Source organism: Athene cunicularia (genome assembly GCF_003259725.1).
Source record: "Athene cunicularia isolate RWA chromosome 3 unlocalized genomic scaffold, athCun1 chr3_part1, whole genome shotgun sequence".
In the NCBI taxonomy this organism is placed as follows: domain Eukaryota; kingdom Metazoa; phylum Chordata; class Aves; order Strigiformes; family Strigidae; genus Athene; species Athene cunicularia.
In genome coordinates this window covers 61792709-61815747 of record NW_020799097.1, presented here as the reverse complement: position 1 = coordinate 61815747, position 23039 = coordinate 61792709, and the positions used below count along the sequence as shown (strand labels likewise).

At 37.3% G+C, this 23039-nt stretch overlaps 1 protein-coding gene across 17 annotated transcripts in view; it reads right to left on the bottom strand.

The window, feature by feature from the left end:
• Window positions 1–3441: 3441 nt before the first annotated feature.
• The window catches only part of EYA4 (EYA transcriptional coactivator and phosphatase 4), a 155585-nt gene continuing 135987 nt past the window's right edge, over window positions 3442–23039 (bottom strand). For 11 of the 17 annotated variants that reach the window (XM_026845054.1, XM_026845057.1, XM_026845059.1 and 8 more), the window contains 7 exons: window positions 21409–21498; window positions 15177–15235; window positions 14910–15070; window positions 12343–12457; window positions 10460–10581; window positions 8005–8105; window positions 3442–6387 (listed from right to left, as the gene is read on the bottom strand). In XM_026845054.1, coding sequence (XP_026700855.1) covers window positions 6307–6387; window positions 8005–8105; window positions 10460–10581; window positions 12343–12457; window positions 14910–15070; window positions 15177–15235; window positions 21409–21498 — 729 coding nt within the window. In that variant the 3' untranslated portion in view covers window positions 3442–6306. Of the gene's footprint in view, window positions 6388–8004; window positions 8106–8144; window positions 8246–9314; window positions 9521–10459; window positions 10582–12342; window positions 12458–14909; window positions 15071–15176; window positions 15236–21408; window positions 21499–23039 lie in introns of those variants that run through there. The other 6 variants (XM_026845055.1, XM_026845058.1, XM_026845068.1 and 3 more) reach the window with 3 other exon arrangements.

The following is a 23039-nucleotide window of genomic DNA, read 5'->3' as shown; positions in this document are numbered from 1 at the left end:
GACTCCTGCAATGGCTCAGACATTTTTCTGGCTGATGTGGTGTGGTCCTGATTCACTCCTTCTCTAAACATGACTAGAAATGTTCCATTCATTGACATTGGTGTGTGCAGTCCCAAAACACATTTTGGTTTCAATGAGTCAACAATTTCTAATATTTTCCAAGTAGCTCCAGTTGGTTTTCGGGTTTTTTTTGGTTTGTTTGGGTTTGGGTTTGTTTTTTTTTTTTTATGTAGAAAAAGTGTGTGCTTCCTAGTGAAAGGCACAGTAGGTTGTACAGTAGCCTAGGAAACATGAAACACTTTTCCATTTGCCACTCCTCTGCAGCACTTTATTCTCCCAGACACTGAGAGTGCAGAGAAAAAAAAAAAAAAGTCTAATTAATCTCCATTCTCAGCCTGACTCCTTGATATGATATAGTTCATTTAAATCCTGTCCTTCATGCTTCTCTGCTCTCTTGCTTCATGTTTATTAAAGTGCATATGTGAATTTCCAATAACCCATGTTTAGATGGATGTTTGATGACTAATTCATCTGGCAAATTTGAGAAATGGTGCTTTGTTCAACAAAGGATTTTATTTCTTGTTGACTTACAAATCAATTTGTGATACTTTCCAGTGTTTTCTCCTTTTCTCCCTTTTCTTCCCAACCAGAAAAAAAAAAAAAATAAATTTCCATCTTCATTTTTTATTAGTGGTTTCAAGTAAGAGATTAAGTTCTTGGAAAATCAAGACTTGAAATTGGTAGAGAAATTAACATACAAAAACAAACTATTGAGATGTTTTGACTTTCTCAGCATTCCTCCTACTGCCTGGGCTTTTGGCAACTGAAACAATTCTCCTAAATTTATAAATATTTGCAAAACGTTTCTGAAACCATTATTTGTTTGAAAAAAAAAAATAAAAAAAAGAAAATGGATCAAATAAATCAACCCTAAATCTGCATTCCCTAGAGATATAACACACTGGCAAACAATGGAAGACACACAGATAATTTCATTCTGAATTTCTGCTTGGTTTTCCTTGGGTCTTCTCTATAGGTAATGGATAATGAGGAAGAGGTATTTTTGCACCCAGATGAGGAAGAGTTATTTCCCCACCCATAAATGCTCTCAGTATAAAGCTTTTCCTTTAGTTCAGTGCTGTGAATTGTCATGTGCAGGACATATTGACAGCCATTTAGAGCACTGAGTTTCAGCAATGAAAAATGAAGCTAATGTAGTGCCATATCCAGACAAAAGCTCTTAAATAAAAGCCCCCAATATCTCATTTTTATCCTGTTATAAAAAGGGAAAAGTTGTTAAATCTCCCACAGTTTTAATAGGGAGGAAACCCATTTTCTGACTTCCTTTTATCTCACTCTCCTGAAATGGTACTGAGGATTCCTCTTCTCCTGCATCCCATGCAAACCCACACAACGTTAAAACCACTGTTAACTATGGGTCAGTCTGCTCAGTAGATGGGCTGCCTTTGTATTTTGTCCATGCTATTTTTGCTATATCTTCCTTTTCGTTCCTAAAATTGGAGTAGAAGGCAGACGTACATACAGAGCAGTTATATTTGTAACAGTCATGCTTTAACCTAGCTCCCGGGAAAAATAATCCACTATTTACAATCTGTCTCTTGTGGTTGAAGCACTGTGGTTACCAAGTGTTGTTCCCAAGATCATAGTCATGTCTGAGCGTGCTGATAGACCTGCAGTCCCGCTTTTGCCTTAAAGCCTGTGCAAGCAGACTGTGGGGAGACTGTTTCCTTCACACCAAGGTTAGCACCTCACTAAAACAGGAAACACTGCTCCCAAAGACATCTACAAAGTATTACGAGGTTCAGCTTGGACTAGAATGGCTGCTTCCTTCAGTAGCTGTCTGTCCCCTGAACAACCCATGCTCGTAAGAAGTGTACTAGCATAACAACAGTAAGTGAATTTAAATAAAAATACTATGTGTCAAGACCATCAAATTAGTTTGACCTGTGTTTTGCCCCAGGGACACTGGAATAAAGGTGTTAGTTGTCACTCAGACTGCACCTGGAGAAAGGCGCCTAGGGTTCTTGGTGAGGAAACCTTGATGCAGAGCAGAGGGAAGTTCCCTCTAGAGGCTGCACCCTGCAAACAGCACGCAGGTGAGCCAGTCTCTACCAGACTACATGCGCACAGGATTTGATCCAGGCACAAACCACAAAGGCAGTGCAGACATACTTAAAAAGAGTCTAAGGTCATACTCGGTTCCTCTAAGAGACGTTGTGTATGGAGGGTTTCAGCCACAAACCAAGCATCTTACAACATGGTATAGTGCAGAAAATGACATTTCCAAGTGTATTTATTGAGAAATAGTAAAGATGTACATCATTTTACAAGCTTTTCATTTTAATTTACATTTTCTTAAATTATGTAGGCCCTAATAAACTATAATCTGCTAATACATGACAGAGACCCTTGGCTTCAATTATATGTCCAAAATGCTGCTATTGCTGGGATTTTGGCTCATGTCACTTCAGCTTCTCTTCAGAGATCCTAAATACCATATTCACTTAGAGCATATGCTTGCTGTCAATCCTGTAAAGCAGAGATGACTTTTGAACCAAAACCCTGGATCTAGATACAACCTCACAGCTAAATCTAGCCTTCCTATCATGGGCCAAGTCCATATTCTCCATAAGCTCTGCAATTCCGATTGGCTGCAGGATTTTACCTACCGTGAGATGAAGTGTGCTTGTATACAGGATTTTGATTTGGCCTCATCTCCCTTGTCAGTGCTTACACTGGAACATACTCCGCATCTGGTTTAGATGCAAACACTGCTGCTCACACTGGATTCTAATGAAATCAGACTTAGGAGCTGGCTGCCACCTATATCTTTGTGCACCATCTCCATAGACATCTAAAAATAAGCATAATTTTTAGTTTTTCCTGTCCTTTTTACTGATATACTGGATTGCACAGTTATATCTATGTAAGATACTAACTCGTGACTGTGATCACACTGCATTTGTATTCTGCAAGCTGGCTATTCAAATGCCTAATGAACGTTCAAGTTCTGTACTGACTGAAAACTGCTAGAGTAGCAGCAAAAGGCATTTTATTCTATGCTTCATTTGCCCCAAATACTTGCAAATGTGACATTGTGCTCAGTCTTGGTTGTTGAGGAGAGGCTGCAGCGAAGGCAGTTTCTGATTAATATGCTGTTGAATTAAAATGCACTCAGTGTCAAAATGACCAGCCTTTAATTTAATCTACTTAGGCCCATCTGGAACAGTCTGGCGTGACCATGTCTCTGCCTTGGTTATTTTTCTCCTCTGTATTGTTCATGCAGGAAAATGTATTAGAGTAATTTCTCTCTACAAGGCAGGCATGTACTATACACTATTATTTGAAGATATATAACAATTTTTGCTTAGCAAGAGATTATTTGCACTCCAAAATGTTGTTTTAGAATTTTAGTGTTGCAAAGTCTTTTGAGCTAAATCCTTGAATTTTCTTTGGATGTACACTTTTGTGGATTATTTATTTTTATAATTAACTTCTGCTATGGTAGCAAACAATCCAAGTTAAAATCAGAACTTTGCCATGCTCTGTAAAACTTCCCTCCTTTCACCTCCATCTCCTCTCTAGAAGTCCAGTACTAATAATTGAGCCATACCTGCCACAGAGAGCTAAGCACAACTCCAATGAAGGCTCTGCAAACCTTTTATAAGAACCAGTGGTTGTTGCTGTTTGTTCTTACATCTGATTAGGAAAAGAACACTGAAAAGCTGAACAAATAACTTGAGAAATAATATTGCTTCATGCATTTAAATAACACTATGAATCGTCGTCAAAAAAAAAAAAAAAAAAAAAAAAAAAAAAAAAAAAAAAAAAATAAGCTAGTTCACCATACCAATTTTTGGTTTTAAAAAGGCTTTTATGTTGAGATTCTCATGCAATGTCATGATGCTGGAACTTGAGAAGGGCCTTGTTTGAACTTTTTTCCTATTCTGGTTGAAACACCTTTTTCCCACCTGAAAAACTACAAAAACTGGTACTACAGCTTATTATGAAAAATGTACTTCCAAGCCAAATTTGACTAGACAGGTACTGTAAATATAAAGAAAGTATGCATAATTTTTCCTTTATGGACACACAAATCTATCATCCATATAGCTGGTGTATAATGATTTCATATGTGACAAGTCTTGTGTGATGGCTTTAAATTTCCCTGTGATAATAAATTATATTTCGTTTGTTGTGTGGTGGCTTGTATATCCTATTCTAACACAGCAAAGTCCCATTTTTATTAATATATAGAGGACTTTTGCCTTGGACTTTTAGTGGCTCCAGGCTTTCACCTACCAGCTAACTTTCACTTAACCTACAAAGTTTAAATCAACAAAGTGACTACCTGGTAACTAGACACGTGGTGGCTTCACAGCACAGAGAGGGATAATCTTCACCTCAGTGCCAACTACTGTGTTTGTGTAGGCATCCTGGAGTTTACATTTAACATCTTCTCTTGCACACACCTCTTCATGCAGTCAGAGCACTGGCAACCTCAGGTGTTTCCACATACAGTGTTAAAAATCAAAAAGCAGTTTCCATCTTCTGCCATGAGAAATGAACCACACTTGCTGTTGTTTCAGAGTGCTCAAGCTGCACGTGGAGCACAAGGGACCCCATCTGCAATAAGGACCTCGCTTATTTTCCAAAGCTGAAAAGTAGTATGTTCAAGACTTGCAAGGTAATTATCACTGTATGGACCATAATTCTGAATAGAAAGGATCAAAATTAAGGTAATACATTTCTCAATATTTCTTCATAAAAATCTCCTCCTTATCCTCTCCTCAGATGCCTGACATGCTATTGAAATTGCTGATTGAAAACATTTAGGGTTGCTCCTTTGTAATACTGTTCTACAATCAAAAATGGATGAGGAAAATCATGCTGACCCAAAACAGAAGACACATAAATGTGGAGCAGAATGGAAAAGCTACCAAAATGCTGTTACATTTACCAGAGTGAACTGTGACCCTGAAATGGCCAATGTTATGCCAGCAATTTCAGCAGCTTGTGTTGATCCTGAACTTGCTAAAAGTAGCATCATTTGTGCATCTGATTGGTGAAAGATTCTTTAGTAATTTTTCATTCATTTCAAGTTCGTGTTTTATTCCCCATGTGGGCATCTTAAAGAGCTCATGTCTTATTCCCCATCTGGGCTTAACTCCACATTTTTCACCTTCCAGTAATGCCATTTGCACACCTTGTCTGATGGGTGGGAATTTGTTCTTTTATATATACAGCAGATGCACTCACTGTATGGCTTTCTGTGGAGTAAGTAATTCATGAATATGGGTCATTAGTTCTCTTGTTGGAGAATCAAGAAATTATGCTGAAGGTGTTAGACACTTTTTTTTATCTTTCAAGGTAGCGGTCCCCAGTATCAACCTCCCAACATACTCTTAACTTTCCTTAAACAATCAGTGGAATTATTCAGAATCCAAATAAAAACACAAACTTTCCTTTATTATTTTTTCTTACTGCAACAAATACTTAAATGCTTTGGTGCAGCCCTGATCTTTGATTTCTCTGAATTGCAAATTTGGTCATGTCAAAAATTATCACAAAGGTTTTTTTGTTTATCTACATAGTTTTTAACCAAAATTACATTATAACACACGAACACAGTCTTCTCTTTAAGGCACAACACATCATTATGCACATTCTGTTTGCCAAACTTATAAAAGAGACAATATTATAACCCTCTCCCTCCCCTGCCCCCCCAAAAGAAAGAAAAATTGCATCCACTTCCAAAATCAGCTGCTAATAAAGTCACAGTAAATTATTTTCATCAATAATTTACACAAATTACAGGTCTAGACAGGATTGTCATTATACAGTCTGAGTGCATTCCAATTCAGATTTTCTGGGTTAGGTAGGCTAAAGTCTGGTTCAAACCTCAGTGCTGAGAATATATCCCATTTTGAGGAATGTTGTTGAACACCACCTTGTCGGCTGGAAAACGTGTGTTGGTGCTTTGCCAGTTTGAGTCCTTTGTTCACGCCAGTCAGGGCTCACTTGGTGTGTACCAGCAACCTCCACAGTTTTAATTCATTTAAAAATGTTGCATATGTAAGACCATAGAGCTTCCTTACGTAGCACTAATGTTTTAACTCCATTCAGCAATCTGAATTCTTCAATTTGGAATTTTTAATTCCAAATATTTCTTCCCTTCTTAAGACAATTCATATGTGTAAAGCCAGAGGCATTGAATCACACATAAAAATTCAGTGTACTTGAAATACATATATAAAAAAAAAGATCGCCAACTTTAGAACATAGTTACAAATACTCTAGTTCCAGTGCTTGATGGAGAGCCAAGAGGTCCGAATGACTGGATATCCTCCAGAAAGGCATGTTGTGCTGTGTTTGTTAGAGGGGGGAAAAGGTCAGGAAAGATGAACACTGTGACACAGGGTGGTATATAACACATGAGGATAGTCAGATTACCACCACGCATTTTACACCACCGTGTTTCTGGATTGATTTTTGCTAGTAAAGTACTGACAAAAATCAGACCAAAATAGATCTGAGCTTAATAGTTCAACTGAAGTTAAAATAATTGGTCTTTCATAGCAGTTTCTTTGGAAAAAGCCTGATACTTAGTAAGGGCTATTTGCTTATTGTTAGCATGCATACCCATATGAAGGAACGTTAATAGGAAATCCCTTTCTGTGCCACATTTAATAAGCCTTGCAAAATACTGAATGATCTATTCAAAGGGCTATAAGACTTTCATTAAAAGAGGCTTCACATACAACACTTTGAAACAGAGCTGAATTACATTTTTCTCCATCTAGGGGGAAAAAAAGAAATCTCTTTGGATAAGAAAGTAACACATTTCTGGTTTAAAAAAACACATAATTTGTGTTGCAGAAAGCATCAATGTCTGTGAGAGATGCAGATATATTCACTATTTTCCTTCAGCAATTCATCAGATCAGAAAAACCCCCATACTTTCATGTTGTGTTCAGATCTATTTGTAATCTGCGATATTCATCCATCTCTCTGAATTCTGTATCTATCCATGCAATATAGCCAACGTTAAGAAAAAAAGCATGCCAAACTGGAAAGTACACAATCCAACCACCTTTGTTTAGCACAAACTATAAAAGACCCATCACCAGTACCATACCTATATTAAGGAACCATTTGGAATGAGCATTTTGGTTATTTTCATTTTGTTTCCATTTCAGCTACAAAACTAAAGGGGCACTTTATTTTTCTACTTCTAGCACAACGATATTTACATCACTTGTCCATTACAGACATCGTGAGTCAGGTTTTCAGTTTCTGCACACTTCCAAGGTTATACTGGGAAGTATTGTGCAAATTATTATTTTACACCGTTTCTGAACACTGAAAACTTATCTGGTGAAATTTAGACTTGAATTATTATAATGAGAACATTGAATATTTCTAAAGAAACAGTTCTCTTTCAGAAACACAGATTTGGTGCACAATCTCCATCTTGTATTCTTTCTCCTTTTGCAGGTATGTCTTGTAGCAAGTATGTTCATCATATTCGTTTCAGTAAGCTAAAGATCTTCACCCATGTTAGCAAAAAATTTGCACAGTCCTTTAGAAGTTTTTCCACATTCTCTGGAACACTTTTCATGAAACCTCCTTGATTTCACAATTTAAAGAAAACCACCATCCAACCATCATGTCATAGCCCTTTCTATCTCTTTTATCTTTAATTTGCTTGAAGCTAGTCAGTCATTCTTGATTAAATCCTTTTTCATTTATTTTAAAAATAATTTTGGGGGTTTTTTTATTTCCAAACTGAAGTGAAACAAATGCTAGAATCCAAATGGTTCATTTTACTCTAAGTTTTTATCTTATCATGCTCTTGTTGCCTTGCATCTGTGGACTGGAATTATGTGTCATTCTGCAATTATGCAACACTGACAGAAATGCAAACAGAAAGGCTTGCATTAGTAGCTATGTATCACACCAACATTTCAGAAGACAGGTTACCTTTTTTGCTGCCTGTTCTTCTTCTACACCATCCCCAATTACAACATATACTACTTTTCTGCCAAACCTTTGCATTATTCGTTCAAAGCAACTTTCTTTTCCTGGAAGATAAATGAGATAAGAGTTCAGAGTGAAGTTACCTGATTAGCTGCATGTTCCTCATCTCGGCCATCTCCAATCACAACATAAGTTATGTTAGTGCCAAATCTGGACACTATACGCTCAAAACAGCTCTCTTTGCCTGAAAAACAACGCACTACTTATTCAAACTATCAAGTGAGTTATGGTGAAGCCCTACAAAGGATTATTGCAGTGGTAAAACACTGTTACTACTACTTTTTAAAGGCTTCCAGCCTTGGGATTTAGAGCCAAAACTGGTAAGAAGCAATTAATTCCCTTAGTGACACTCAGCTGTTCCAGGTAAAACTAGCTCTCTTTCTTAATAGTTACTGCAAAAACACTAAGATAAAGGAATTAACAGCGCTGCAAAAATGAATAGGTCAGTGAATAAATAATTGAAATATTTCCCTATTATTGTAGTAATATTTTTTCAAGGAAAGCAGAAATTTTAATTCTAATGTATCTACAACGAGTGATGTAGCAATGTGAAAACTGTTCGAAGAACAATGGACAAGAAAAATGAAATTAGACAACAGGTTCCTGGGAGAACTTCATGAAGCATTTGGCTCTTTTGGAGAAATGTGGAAGCAAGCTGGCTAAGCCAGTAACAGCAGTAAACAGGTTTGAAAAGAACCAAGCAAAGTCCTCTACCGATCTCATTGTATTGTGGGTTCAGTTTTACCAACAAATGCTTGTGCTATTGATCCTAAAAATGTACTAATATGATTATTTCACTGGTTCCACAGGCGATCTCCATATTTAATTAACCCTTTCCATTAGGAAGCTTGTCTTTGACATGCAACCTACACATGCCCTATTGCAGAGAAATCATCACCTATTTTCATACCTCTCATCAAAGTAGAGAAAGATTATTTCTCTAATCTCCACAATAGTTTTTTATCTTGCTTGTTATTATGTCTATCCCCGCCCCAGGTTTTTAGTCTCTTCTCACAAGCTCATGATTTCTACATCACTGATTCTTACTGCTCTCCTCTTGGTTTTGTTTTTTGTTTGTTTTTTTTTTTTTCAGCTGGCCCACAAAATGGCTTAAGATTAGGAAAAGCATCCTGTGTATTAACTGTTGAGTGAGGACCAGATTTCAGTGTGTGCAAGCAACAGCTGTACTTATAGTCCTGTGCTCAGCACAGTGTAGAGATCATTGAGATGAAAAGTAGAGAGAGATCTTGTACCCAACAGAGTTTGCTGTGCTCCTGACAGGGGTGTAACAGCGGCCACACTGTTCCCAGAAGGAATTCCTGGTGCAGAATTACTTCGACAGAGCCTCCAGAGACTGTGCTTCACTTCACCACCCCCTTCTGTGCTGTCGGCACTATTTCTTAATGCTCCTTCCTTTGGTCCGAGTGCAATCTCAGTGACTGAATCCAACATGTACAGGCTGTATGACAGATGACATTCATTCCAGAGGCTGCTCAGTACCATGTGGTATTTGGGATACTTTGTGCCTTGACTTAAGTTTTTAAAGTATTTGAGGAATTTCTGTCTAGAGGACAGCTACAGCTAATTAGAGGATGACTGAGGTAAGAGTTTTTCCTGACACTGTTAGAATATGCATTGTTTTTTCACTTGTTTTTTCACAAGTTTTTTCACTTTCCTAAAATCATTTAGAAATATATTGTAATGCTTTTGCCAAGGAAGTGTCACACTCCACATTATTTAAGGTGGCATGGGTATGGAAATTGAGCGTTCTTGAATTAATAATTGGTTAATCATGAAATCTGCTAAAATTATCAGTTGTAGGTTGTGTTACATTTCACAGGAATAATAACTTGTCTTGGTTTACAAGACAATTCTGGGTGCCATTTCCAAAAACCGTGAATTTCCACACTGCAATACACAAGAGGTTCACCGTTATCAACAGAATAGGGAAGTGCTCTTGTGGCATCCATCAACACAGCTTCTGTTGTTAACAGTTGTCATTACCATTACTGATGTACTATGCTTCCAGAAAAAGCTTATGAAGCAGTGGCCTAGCATAAATAGAGCTGAAGGTCAGAGCAGAGGCTATTTTAACAGAAGTTCTGCTTAGATTTGGATTCACAAAACTCTTTTCTTGATTCTTTTCTGCACATTTTATGTTTTCTGTCCCATATTTAGGAGTTTCCGATGGTTTTAATCAGTATGGGGACCTTTATTCCTTAGGCATCACTGAAAATAAGCTGAATTTTGAATTTATTGACATAAACGCATCTCAACATATGCAATACCTAAATCTTATAACTAACACTGTAAGTGTCAGGGAAGTGGCATCCATTAGTGGCAAAAAAATATTGGTAATGCAGTGTAGTCAGTATGCATGAAAAAATAATTTTCTTACCTATTTTGGTTGCACTGTAAATATTTTCAATAGGAAAAGCTCCTCCTAAGCTGTATAGCAGGACTTTTGCAAGTGCTGGGATAAGCTGGGTTGTTGTTACCAATACATTTACACAGTTACTCCTATAATGAGAGAAATAGTTAAAGTTTAAATAGTTTAAAACCAATCCTCAAATGCTGATGAGGTCAACCAGCTATGGAGAGCATATTCAGGATCCCTCACCATTTACTTTCACTCACACAGCAATGCTGCTCAGCACCATTACGCCCAGAAAAATGCACATAAAGCTTTTTGTGAAAACCTTTTAAAATGATGCAGGCCTGATTAGGAAATATTCCACACTGGTTTATAAAAAACGGGTCCTTGAAGATGGGTTCACTAAAATACAGACATTTAAGATCACTAGCTGCCTTCAAAAATAAGGCATTCTAATGCTTTGAAAGCATAATTTTCACGCTTGCAATTACTTGGCAGTAGCTAGCAGCCAAATAAAAGTGTTAAGAGAAAGCGAAAACTTCATTTGTTACTTCTGTCTTGAGGGGAAGTAAACAGCAAATACATTTCTGCACAATGACATCACTTCATGTTTCAAGAGTAAGAATATTTCTGAGAAGAGGAAGAGATAATAATAATCATGTTAATGAGCTAGCTAATGGTGAGGATGAAAACTTAAATGGAGAAGTTGTGCTAGCAGTCACACAACAGAAAACTCAGAGCCAGGCTACTTTAAGCTGGAACATGAGCATGTGAACATGGAGCTGGGAGCAAGTAGTTGTGATTTTTCCTCCTGGCTCTTCCAGAAACTCTAAGTAAGACCTTAGGCTACTATTTCTGCCTTAAAGTATCTCAATTTCCTGCCAGTAACATATAGGTGATGTTTAGCTGCCTCACGGGTAGCTTCTGAAGATTTATAGTGGTACAGTTCTTTGAAGACAAGACAGAAGACTATTATTTAACAGTCCTGAGTAACTGATAACAGTTTTCTGGACTCATCCACCAATGCTCAACTGACCTTTATTACCAAATGTCTTTTTGCAATTTGGAAAGAAATGCAGAACTTCCTTGGCATACAAAAATTTTTTACTTTTTTTCTCTTGAAGTGCTTAAGACACTGTTACATAAACAACAATTAAGAGATACACATATTGCAAAACTTGTTACATTTAAAATAAGTTTTTCACATCTTTCCAAGTTTGTTCTCTCCACTTGATGCTGAGTCTTTCCCCAGACATGTTCAGAAGGCGAGATGGCTTAACGCTGTTCTTTTTATGGTTTAAAATGAGAATTTGAGGATTTCAGGTAAGATATATATTGCATGACTAGCTAAGCAGGAGCAGTGTTCACAGTTTTATAATTTCAAAGGAACAATACATTAATTTTATGTCTCACTACTGGAGACCGAGAATTTTAACTCAGTTAAAACATATTTTTGTTCTTCTGAAAACAGATATATGCTTAAGCATACTGATTTGTCTGGTAGGACAGAGAAAAATGCTTTTGTATTCTGGGATCTATACAGTATTTAGGTAGCACTGTGCACAGGCACAAACATTGAAGGTCAGAACAGACAGACGTGGAGTTCAGAGGATGTTGCCCAGAAGATAAAACATTACAGGCTATCTCAGAATTCTACAATACCCTTTCAATGTACACAGGGACATTTATCACATTTTAGAAGACATCTCACATTATCTTTAGTAAATGCTGAAATCACTGAAAATGAAATCACTTTCCATGGAATTTTTCCTATGTCCTATTCAAAAGTTGTATTAAAACTGTTCTGTTCCTTAAAGGTGCTAATTTGCTATAACCTAAAATGTCAAAAAAATAGCCATTACAAAACCAAAACTAAAAACTTTCTTACAGTAGACTCAAATACATACCTTGTGCTGATAATTGATAATGATTTAAGTGCATTTGTTAGCCAGGAGTCTGTCAGAGCTTCAATCTCTGCTCTTAATTGCAACCATGCATCTCTTTTAGCAGGACCCAGGAGTCCTTTTATGTAAAAAAGCAAGAAAAGAAGAAAACCAAATTAAATTCTGTATTAACATGAATGTATAAATTTTATGGTCATTGTTCCTACTTTAAATTCTACTAGAACTTGAAAAAACATCAAAGATAAAATCTAGTCTTCAAGGCTCAGTAAATTGCTCTGGTTTTATTTGCACTCCACTCTATGAAGCAATGTCAGTGAATACTGCAGATACTAATAATCAGTCATCTGAGTTTTTGTCATCTATTCAGGCTACTTTATTATGTTTCAGAGTATACCTTTCAGAAAGACATATTTTTTAAACTAACTGCTCACATACATCTTACTCTCTCGTTATCAGAGGCAGTGGCAAGAGATCCATGCCATCGGGATCATAGGCAGAGACACTCACAAGAGAAGAAACTTGAGAAGAAACTTTAGAATAAACTTGCCGTTGCAGTATCTGCATATGTTTAAGACTGCCCTGCATATGATTCTGTATATAGGTGAACTTCAGGTTACACATATGAAGATACATTTGTCGCTGATGGCTTGCTCTTTGTGTCCTGTTGTAGTTTCTTTTATAGCATTTACAGCCCTGAAATGGCTGTACATCTTATGTTCTCACATCTCAGTTAGTCCTTAAAAACACCTTAAAATCTCCTTTGGGGTATAAATGGTCAGATTTTTAAAAATACCCAGTCTGTTGAATGTTGAGACATGAGTTTGGAACCAAGCTATTTTAAATTTAGATTTGATCTAAATTTCTAGATGGGGTCATTTCCTGGAAGACCAGGGAAGCAGGCTTCATGACCTTTAGTATCCCTCTTCTCTTTCATACCCCATGTTCCCAAGAAGTGGTGATATCTTCAAAAATCTGAAATGAAGCAACCTAAAAATACCTAGTTTGATCTAGCATTCTGTTGCCTTCTAACAGTTATTTTGAAATAAATAGATATCTATGTGATAAAAAGATTATTTTAAAAGCTGAGAGGTAGAGGATGAGTGAAGGAACTTGCCTGCTAAGGATGGAACCTATTTTAGAAGCAGTATTTGTGGGAGAGAATAAAAACCTTAATACAATGCACTACATATCTGCACTCTGCCTTTGCAATGATTTGTTCCTCTTAGTGTTTCCCTATGCTGTGCTCGTGGATTTAAGCTCTTACTAGTGTTAAAGGTTTTATGAAATACAACAGCTTTAGAATCTTAGATGCATTAGGAGATATAAGAAAACCCAATAAACTTTTGGATAACATAGTTTCAAGGATTATTAATATATAAGAACTCCATGACACCAATAAAGGGCAAGGCAGGGCAAGTGAAAGCCAACCATCTACTGTTACCCTTTGGTCCTATTGCTTCTTCCTGTGGCAAGTGAAGACTCTGAACCACTAAGAGTGAAAATATGCATTCCAGATTTACATAATTTAGAAAATATCTGATTAAGGTAATGACTAATTCACTGTCCATATTATTTGCAATGTTTCCCATTTCTGAGAGACTGCAGGAAGCACTAAAAGAACACCAACTGTCCGGTTTTGCTGAAGATGAGCTCTATTTTGAATTTCAGGTTCCTTTGAAACAAATTTCAGAAGAGTTGAAAATGACCATGCTATAGAATGGGAGAGTGTACACTTGGGACTCCTTCCTGGTTGCGTGGGCCTCATCTCATCCTCAACTGTGGCCGTAGCAATGCTTGAAGATTTGTATAGTACTCCCTGTTCTCACAGTCTCTTGACAAGGGAGTCAGTTGGCATATTCCCCTCCTAAGAAGGGGGCTGGCCATTTCTGCAAGTCACACAGGACTCTCCAGAACAGATTATTTCATTTCTGCTGCTTGATTTCCTACAAGCCTGCTGGCGTGGACATGAGTGAGTCCATGAATGAAAACAGTAACATGAAAGCTTTCAGTTCAAAAGAGACTTGGTTTTCTTGCTGACACAATTGACTGTGTAAGCTACAGAGTCAACAAAAAAAGCTAGTGGCATGGCAGTGCTAAAGTTTTCTTGCATCCACCGGTGGAAACAGACTATCAGGTACCCAGCAGAGAGTTTAGCACACAGTATGTTGTTACCAACCAGACCATGAAAATGCAGGATGGAAAAGTGCAGCCACAACCAATTTGTACTGTGGAAAATATACAACCTCTTCCGTAGAGTAACAGCATATCGGAGGTAGAATAAGTGGCTCAACCAATCAGTAAGTAAGTATAGCCAAGCTGGGTCTGAAGAAGAAAAATGGCTCTCTGGAAGCTAAATGGAAGCCTGCTTGGCTTCCCCATCTCTGGTTCTCCTGCACAACAGAGCAACGTTGGTTCTGCCATTATAGTCAGTAGCTTTCAAGAGCCCAAGGTCCAGTCTCATCACTTTCCATTAATCTGTGGCTTCCAAGGCACATCCCCTTGGCAGGAGTTCATTGCCATGCAGTTTAGCCTGATCAGCATTCTAAATTCATTTTGACAATTAAACTCACCTCCTATGTTGTTCTTGTAAGTATTATACAACTCTTTTACTCTTCTGTAACGGAAAGCCAGCTTCCTCATCCAGTCAACCCCTCCTCTTACACCTGTTGGCAGACAAAGGTTTGCACTACTTGCAGCTGCATGGAAGCCATCAGTTGCAAAACTGTAGGTACTGCAAACACCCAAAATACAGTAAAAATAAATACAATGTATTCCTGTAAATGCTCAATTTATTTAATCTTTGAAGAAAAATAAATGAAACAAATGCTGTATTTTACCTTAGGTCTTGTCCATTATCATCAGAAGAAACATCATCTATATGAACTTGATCACACTCCTGTTGAAAAAAACCCAAATGATAAATTATTTTATGAGACAGTACGCTCACCATATGATTAGTTCTGGTGCAGACCACTAACTGGACCAGAAGATGGCAGCATATGTACACTTACAGCTTCCTATCACCATCAATTTCTTTAAAATAATACAACCTTCAGCTCCTACACTGTCTAAATTATTAGTTGAAATAGGCCCTTAGAAAAGCTATATGTAATTTTAGATTAAAATTATTTTATTGAATAAAACCCAACAATTACAAGTCTCTCTTGCAGTCTCTCTAGTATACCAATATTCCAAAATCACCTAAACCTTATTTCTCTGCTTTCTGAAAGATAGTGATGATGAACCTCAACGCGTATATAACTTCTGTTAAGTGTCTAGGAGTTTGAATGCTTATCAGATTTTTAAAAATTGATTTATCCAAATGCCTGTGGCTGGAGAATCACAGATAATCAAGCAGTCTTGCAGAACTTCATTACTTCCCGGTTTCAGAAGAGATGGAAGTAACTCCATGGAACTGAGGTACATTGGAAAGCTGAACTCCCCTCTAAGCTGGTTTTATAATTGGATAGCTATCAAGTATTCTTTTCTGCACAGTAGTTAGAGCAGAAAGATAGGAAAATGTGGGGGAAGCATAAATAAATAAGTCAAGCCATCATGCAATAGTAAATACGAACAGGCATTGTATTACGGTTTTCTGTAGTTGCTAGAAATAACATTTTAGCCCAAAGACACACCTGAGATTCAGTGTCTGGAGATTTTACTTTTTTATAAGTAAGTAATTTTTAAATGTTTAAAATAGCTGTTGTTAACATGATCCTAATATAATTTATGACATATTTAAAAATTAAGGATGTATTTAAAAATAATCTCATATTGTCCAACAAAATTTAATCTCGTCACTAAACCAAAATGAGGCTGAGTTTTCAAAATGCCCAGTTCTGTGCCTCAAATGAAGAGTTGTCTGAGTCATCTATGCCAAATGAAGTTGCTGACTAGCAGCACTCATTTCAGACTCTGTGACATGCAGGAGTATGCAGTTCTCAGTTTCCAATCTCAGTCTTGTATGAGTGCTAAATTGTCCAGATGAAGGATAAATCTGAATAGAGAAGTGATTTCCAAATGTGTATGCCACAAGTTCCTAGAGTGTGATTTTGGGAAATTACCATTTCTTCTTTCTGTTTTTTCTGCTTTGCACTGAATGAATATTTAACAAACTTTTACCCACATGAAGAAAGTTGTTACCAAAAAAAAATTAGCATTTTTTGTATAAAATTAATGCATATAATTTCATATTCAAATATATAATTTCATTGCATCATACAAGCAATCATTAATCCATTAAGACAGGCATGAAAGAGCTGTCTTCAAGGAACAGAAACGAAGCATTCGTCTCCTCACTGAAGGAATAAAAAAATAAAACCAAAACAAAACAAAACCCAAAATAAAATAAAATGATAAAATAGGTTCTGTCTGAGGAGATTATCTTGAGCAGTAGAGTATTTTAAAGAAGCTGCTTTTGGATGCAAATAGCAAGTGAAAAGAGAAAGAAAAGGGGAAGTGGCAGCTGAAATAAAAGATTAATTTATCTATCTTTACTTAGTATTTACACTCCGGAAAAAAAATGAGACTATACTCCACCCAATATAGGACAGGAACTCAAAAAATCAGACAAAAAGCCCCACTGGGATAAATTCTAAGTCTGTATTTTGCAATATCTGAGCAATATCTAGCTTCCTAATCATCTTCACAGATTTCCCTGGAACTGGTCAAAGCATAAGAGAATTTTAAAAGTTTAAAAGTCAGTCCTGTGGATTTGAAGGTGTACTAATAAAAATGAAGGGCACACAGAAGGCCTCTTAGATATGAACTGTCTGCTGCTCTTTGGGTTTTGTTAAGCCCTTCAGCTACATTGTTCCAGCCTTGAAAATTCCAGATAACTATTCTGCTGCTAATTTCATTACTAAGTTAAATATGAGTGGGTGGCAAAGGCTCCACTGTTTGCTTTTATTTTTTTATCTCACAGTTTGTTCATTGACTCCAGGAACAGGAGATGAGGGGAACATGAAGTTTTCTGATTACTTGCCCTTTGTCCCTGCAAGAATGATGTTAAGTTTATAAGGGGATCAAACCCAACAGCACTTTCCAGCTTCCTCTTTTCCCCCTTCTTCTTCTCCTCTCAGATCTATGGCTCAGCTCCTCAACATACTAGCAATACACATTTGCTGACCAATAACAAACCCATGTGCCCACCATTCCTTGCCTTCTTTTGTTTTCTCATTTACTAATCTAGTTCAACTAAAATGTTTATATTTTATAAATTCACTTACATGGTGTGAAAAAACTTTCTTGAAAAAAAGAAAAAGCAGATGTTTTGAGCAGATTTGAGATAGTTCTCTACTTTTCCCAAAAGAAACAGGAGATAGATGGCACAACACTACATCTGAATTTGCTTGGAAAACGTACCAAACAGTTGCAGTGAGGAAGGGAAGAAACAAAACTCTCTATCACTTTAAATGTTAATATAAAGTATTTTTCACATCAGCCATACTACTGGCTACACTCAAGTCACAGTGGCTGATTGTCAGTACAGGTTCAAAACTAAGAAAGATAAAATATATTTCCTATTACAGAGAGTAAAGGAAAGGAATCTAGGTACAGTAACTGGCTTTTGCTTCAAGAAATACTGATTTAAATTGTATCTGAGTGCAGTCAATTCTTTGCAGCAATTTTTAGAGCCTGAAAATTTGAGAGTACAGAATCAACAAATCATCCAAAAAATTTTCTTCCTGGAATGGACAGTAATTTCATTATCCAGTAAAAACACTGACTCACCACACTGAACACAAAAATGTTTTTACTGAGGAGATATTCAGCACAATGCTTTCTCAGGCTATACAGAACACCCCTTTCTCTGCATATGCTTCAGCCTCTGTTAAAACTATTTTGACCTGCCTCTCAAATTTGGAGACTTACCTAAATCCTATTTTTTATTTCTCATTGCTATTTCTAATGAGAGGAAAAAAAAAAAATCTAATTTAAATTATGTTGGATTATCATAAAAATGGAAATGCAATTCAGTTTGTTTAAAATATTCTTTTTTTCTTCATCATTCTGAGAGTGGCAGGAGATAATGGAGTTGGAAGTTTCATGTCCAAATTCCTGCTTGCAATTTGTGGAAATTAGGTGTTTTGTGTGCATAGTATGCGCTACCAACATTTCTAAAAGCGGTCTTAATACTGAGATAGGGAGAAAAACATCTATTTATTTCTTACCTGTTTGAGAACAGAATACATTAGTCTGGACATTATTACAGAACTGTGTCCCATGTCTAAGCATTGCTCAGGCACATGAACTTTCTAGAGCACCAGACTCCTATTTTCATGGCAAAACACCAACTGCCCTCCCAAGCGATACTTCTCAAGCTAACTAAAATTTATACACTGAGAATGAAATAGCTGGAGAACAGCCTAGCCTGAAATAAAAGTGCAGCTTGGCTGATTAGAACATGGGTTACTGGGTCAGCGGGGAATGTCTCAGCAGATCGGAATTTCTGCATCAGCAGTCACTGTAGTGAGACAGATTTGCATAGAGGAAGGAAAACTTTATTTTTGAATGTGATAACTTTCAATAACTTGGTTATTATTACTAGACCCTGGTATGCGGTGTTTGCAACCAAGAAGGACGGAAAAAAGAGAGCATAGAGGATGTAGTGACTGGAGTCAGTATTACAGGAATATAGTTTTTTTAGTACATTACAATTGCCATGTCTGGAGCCATGAGCTTTACTGTAGGATGAAGATGAAAGCAAGACAGAATGTATGGGACCTGATGGCTCAGCATTAAAAAAGTGAGATGATGAAAGGATAAGTAATCTGCCTATTGAATAAATGCCTTATCTCATTTCCTCCAGTAAGAACTGAAGATCTTGTGTCTTGATGGCCATGACAATCAACAGCTCAGCACTCACCTCCCCTCTCCTGGGAAGGATGGAGAGAGGAAGACAGAGAAATAGACATGGAGAGAGGGGGAGAGATGAGAGAGAGAGACCCCAAGTCAAAACTGGGGAATTCTCAGAATTCATTACACATTCATCATGCAGATGCACTGTAATATTCCGTAATGGCCATGTGTTCTGCAAACATATTTAAACAGACAGATTTATTCATCTGCATATTAAAGGATGCCTCTATATACTTTGGCACAGAATGACATGCAATTACATCTTATTTGCTAAGACAGAAGATTGTTGGTCTTCTTGCATATGCCAGAATATGTGCATACAGCTCATTTCAGAACAAGAAGTTTGGAATTTTGGTAACCTTATAAGAGAGTTGGTTTTGAAACAAAGATGAATTCTAGACTACAGAATACATAATTGCATATAGAAATTGGTTTTAATTTTAATGAGATTCTCCAAGAGAGTCCCCAGGTAGTAGGTTTTGATTTATCTAAAACTGAAAACTGTTTGGATAACTCTTCCAGAATGAGATGGAGTATGAATATTTGGACAGGATATTAAAACCACCCTATGAAGAATATACAAAATGAGACAATTCACCTATGACAGCTGAACGTGAGATCTACAAAGAAAATAAATAATGAGAGAAAGGAATGAAGCTTCAATGACTATAAGCAAGAATAAAGAGGTATGGAAAGAGGGCAAAGCTCCATTTTGATGAACTCTTCCACTTGAACTCAGCACAAGATCGAAGAACTCTGGGCATATGCTACCGAACAGCTTAAAGTTCATTGGGTGTCACGTGAAATCTGAACATGCTGGGGCAAAGGTCTGCTAAAAAGAAATTTAAGCAATGCTTTGAAAAATTGGTTTGGAATCTATCCCTGGTATGGGCCAGCAGAACAACATTCACCGAATGCACTTGCATTGTCAAGTGATTACTCACTAGGACTGCAATAAAACACCGACTGGCGAAGGCATGTCCAGGGCTTTATTTTCTTACATTTCTGCTGCTGGTAGGAGGAAGTGCAGCTCAGGTAGAGGGTGTAGTAGATATCAGTTTCTTGACTTAAAAAGTGCTAAGAATAAATGAAGTCTGCAAAGTATGACAAAGACAACCGTAGCCTGGTACCTTCTGCTTTTCTTATTGCCTACAGTTGACAAAGGAACAAAAGAAGTGTACACTAGAAAAATCAATGTCCCAGTGAATGGAAAAAATCTCACTTACCTTATTTTTTTTTCTATTCACTCAGCAGAGACCTTTTTCTGGCATTTTAAACAAAACCTCAGTCTTCCAACTGCCATTAGTGGCAAAATATCTGTCCATGGAGAGAACTCTGGGATCCACTCCGAGTAAGAAAATTAGTAATTTAGACCAGGAAAAGGTCTGAAAAGTCCAGAGTTTGAGAACTGCTTTTCACCCTGACTCTTGACATACACGGTTGTAAGACTGTCACTTTTCACATTAACAGGTTCAGACTCCTGGAGTGAAACGTAAAGTCCATGAAGCCCAGCTGAAGAGCCTGTTTCCCAGACTGCTGTTCTTGTGGCAGTCCATCTGTGTGCTTCTGACAGGTGAGTGGTTCACAGCAGCCACTCTATAGGATGAAGCCTCTCCCTTTTCTGACAGGATGACAAATTGCACATCCTCGGTACATGGTGACAAAACATGAGGTCACCTGGTTACCTCAGGAAAAGACATCACTGATGAGTACATCTATCATAGCCCAAGCTCTCTGATGCTTCAGTTTATGAGGTAAATGAAGAATATTCTGCCTTTGAGCGAGAATGGGGAGTCTGAGGCCAAAAGGCTACTCAGGTATGGGAAGAGAAGAACAGCCTCTTGGGGTCAGATGATGTCACCCACTAAAAGCAAATGTAGAGAACTTCAAGAGAAAGAATGGGAGGCACGTATGTCCCCCTCGTGGAATTGACTGCAGACAGGTCTAAACCCATGAAACCGAAAAGATGGCCATAGGACCAAGAGAGGAAAGAGTAGTTTGCAGATTCCATCTCTCACCCAGTTTCATGGAAGGACTCTGGTGCGACGGGAAGTCACTCCCACCTGGCTCACCTCTCTCTGATTAGAGTCTGACAAACCCAAATTCTAGACAGGCAGAGAATGTCACACGCAACAAACGCTAATGCACAACAAAACCACTGTGTTAAAAACCCAGGAATAACTGTGTTTATGTTCCTTTGATTCTTACCTCTAAATCATTAAAAAATAAATGTGTGTCAGCAAGATTAAAAATCATTTCTTCCATTCGCAGTCCAAGGGTCACTGCCATTGGTGGATCCTTAAAAAACAGAAAGCAAAGTTACTGTTTAAATACCTTTAAGTTATATCAGAATTACTTTGAAACTGCTGTATGCAAAGTCTTTTGAAAAATTAACACTGCAAGAAATTTCTCTAAAATCCTTTCAATATTAAGCGATTTTAATATAAACTCAAAGAAGAGACTGATGGACTTGTGTGAGAACATCTGGGGAACTGGGGATGTTGAAATATTGAGTTTTTTGAAAGTCAAGGCATGTGCAACCTGGCTAAACTGACAGGGGAAAACCTGGTGGACTTATGTAAACCTGCATAAAGAAAGCTGTAAACAGGAAAGAAACTTCTCACAATGTAAGAAAACCAATATAAAAGTATCTTGCCTGCCAATTTGTGGGCAGAAAAAAAGCTAAGCCATGGAGCAGTAACTAGTTTTTCTGACCCAATGTACTGAGTGAGCAGCAGAGGTAGGAACAAAGTTACTTTATGTAACACCCAGTCCACTGCACAATTCCTCTGACCTCTTGGCTTTTTTTCCCAATTTCTGGGCACACAGAAGTCCTCACCAAGGTCATGCTAAACTGGACTAGGAAAGGTAGTCATCTCTACTACATGGTTACTTTGTAAGCAATTAGCCTACTCTGTGATAGGAAGGTGTGATTTAAGAGGCCTTTTCAGTTTCTAATGTCTCTGCTTCACAAAAATACAACAGGTAGTCAGAATCTATGCCTATTTCCCCAAATTGGGTTTCACTTTGGATAAATCATCACTGCCTGGGGCCTGTGCTTACGCCTATATCACTTCTTTCTCACACTTTCTGCTGCTCCAGGGTGTACTTTCAAAGCCTGCACTTGGTCCTTCCCGGTCTCAATATTTACCCTTCTTCCATGCAGGCACTCACTGATGAATTTCTGGGTTCTACTTTATGATTTTACTGCAGATATTTATTCAAGAAAGTGCCTGTAAATGTTCTTCTAAGTGTTGTTCAGGGTGCCTACAGTCTATGGCACAATTCTTTAGGTGGTCCACAGGAGTGGGAAGGCCTATGCAAGTTTGTTTGTTTGCTACAGATCATCCCTTCATTTCTGATGAAGTTTGGGATTCCTGTCCCTGGATGAGATTCATTCAAAATGTTGCATTTTTTTGTAGGTCAGCTCTCACAGTATCAAATCACTCTACCTCAGCAAGATACCACAAAGCTACTGATCTGCAGTATCAGTTTGAGAGCATTTATTGTACAGTAAATGTGAGATAATTTAACTTTGCTAGGTTTGCTAGGAAAGTTTAAGAAAATTTGCATTACCTTACATTTGTTTTAGAATAAGAATGCACACAGACAGTTGTTGATGCTTGGCTGACACCTGGTAGTTAGTTTTATCATTACCTTAATCATCTGCTTGAGCTTGTGGGGCTTAGTTAACTTTTTAATATTTAATGTATCACAATAGGCTTTTAAAATAGATGTCATACTCTTCTCATTAAAATAAGAAAAAAAATAATCTATATTTCATCATTTAAACTCTGATTGACACTAGCAAGTTTTCAGAAATCCCTTCTTAAATACCT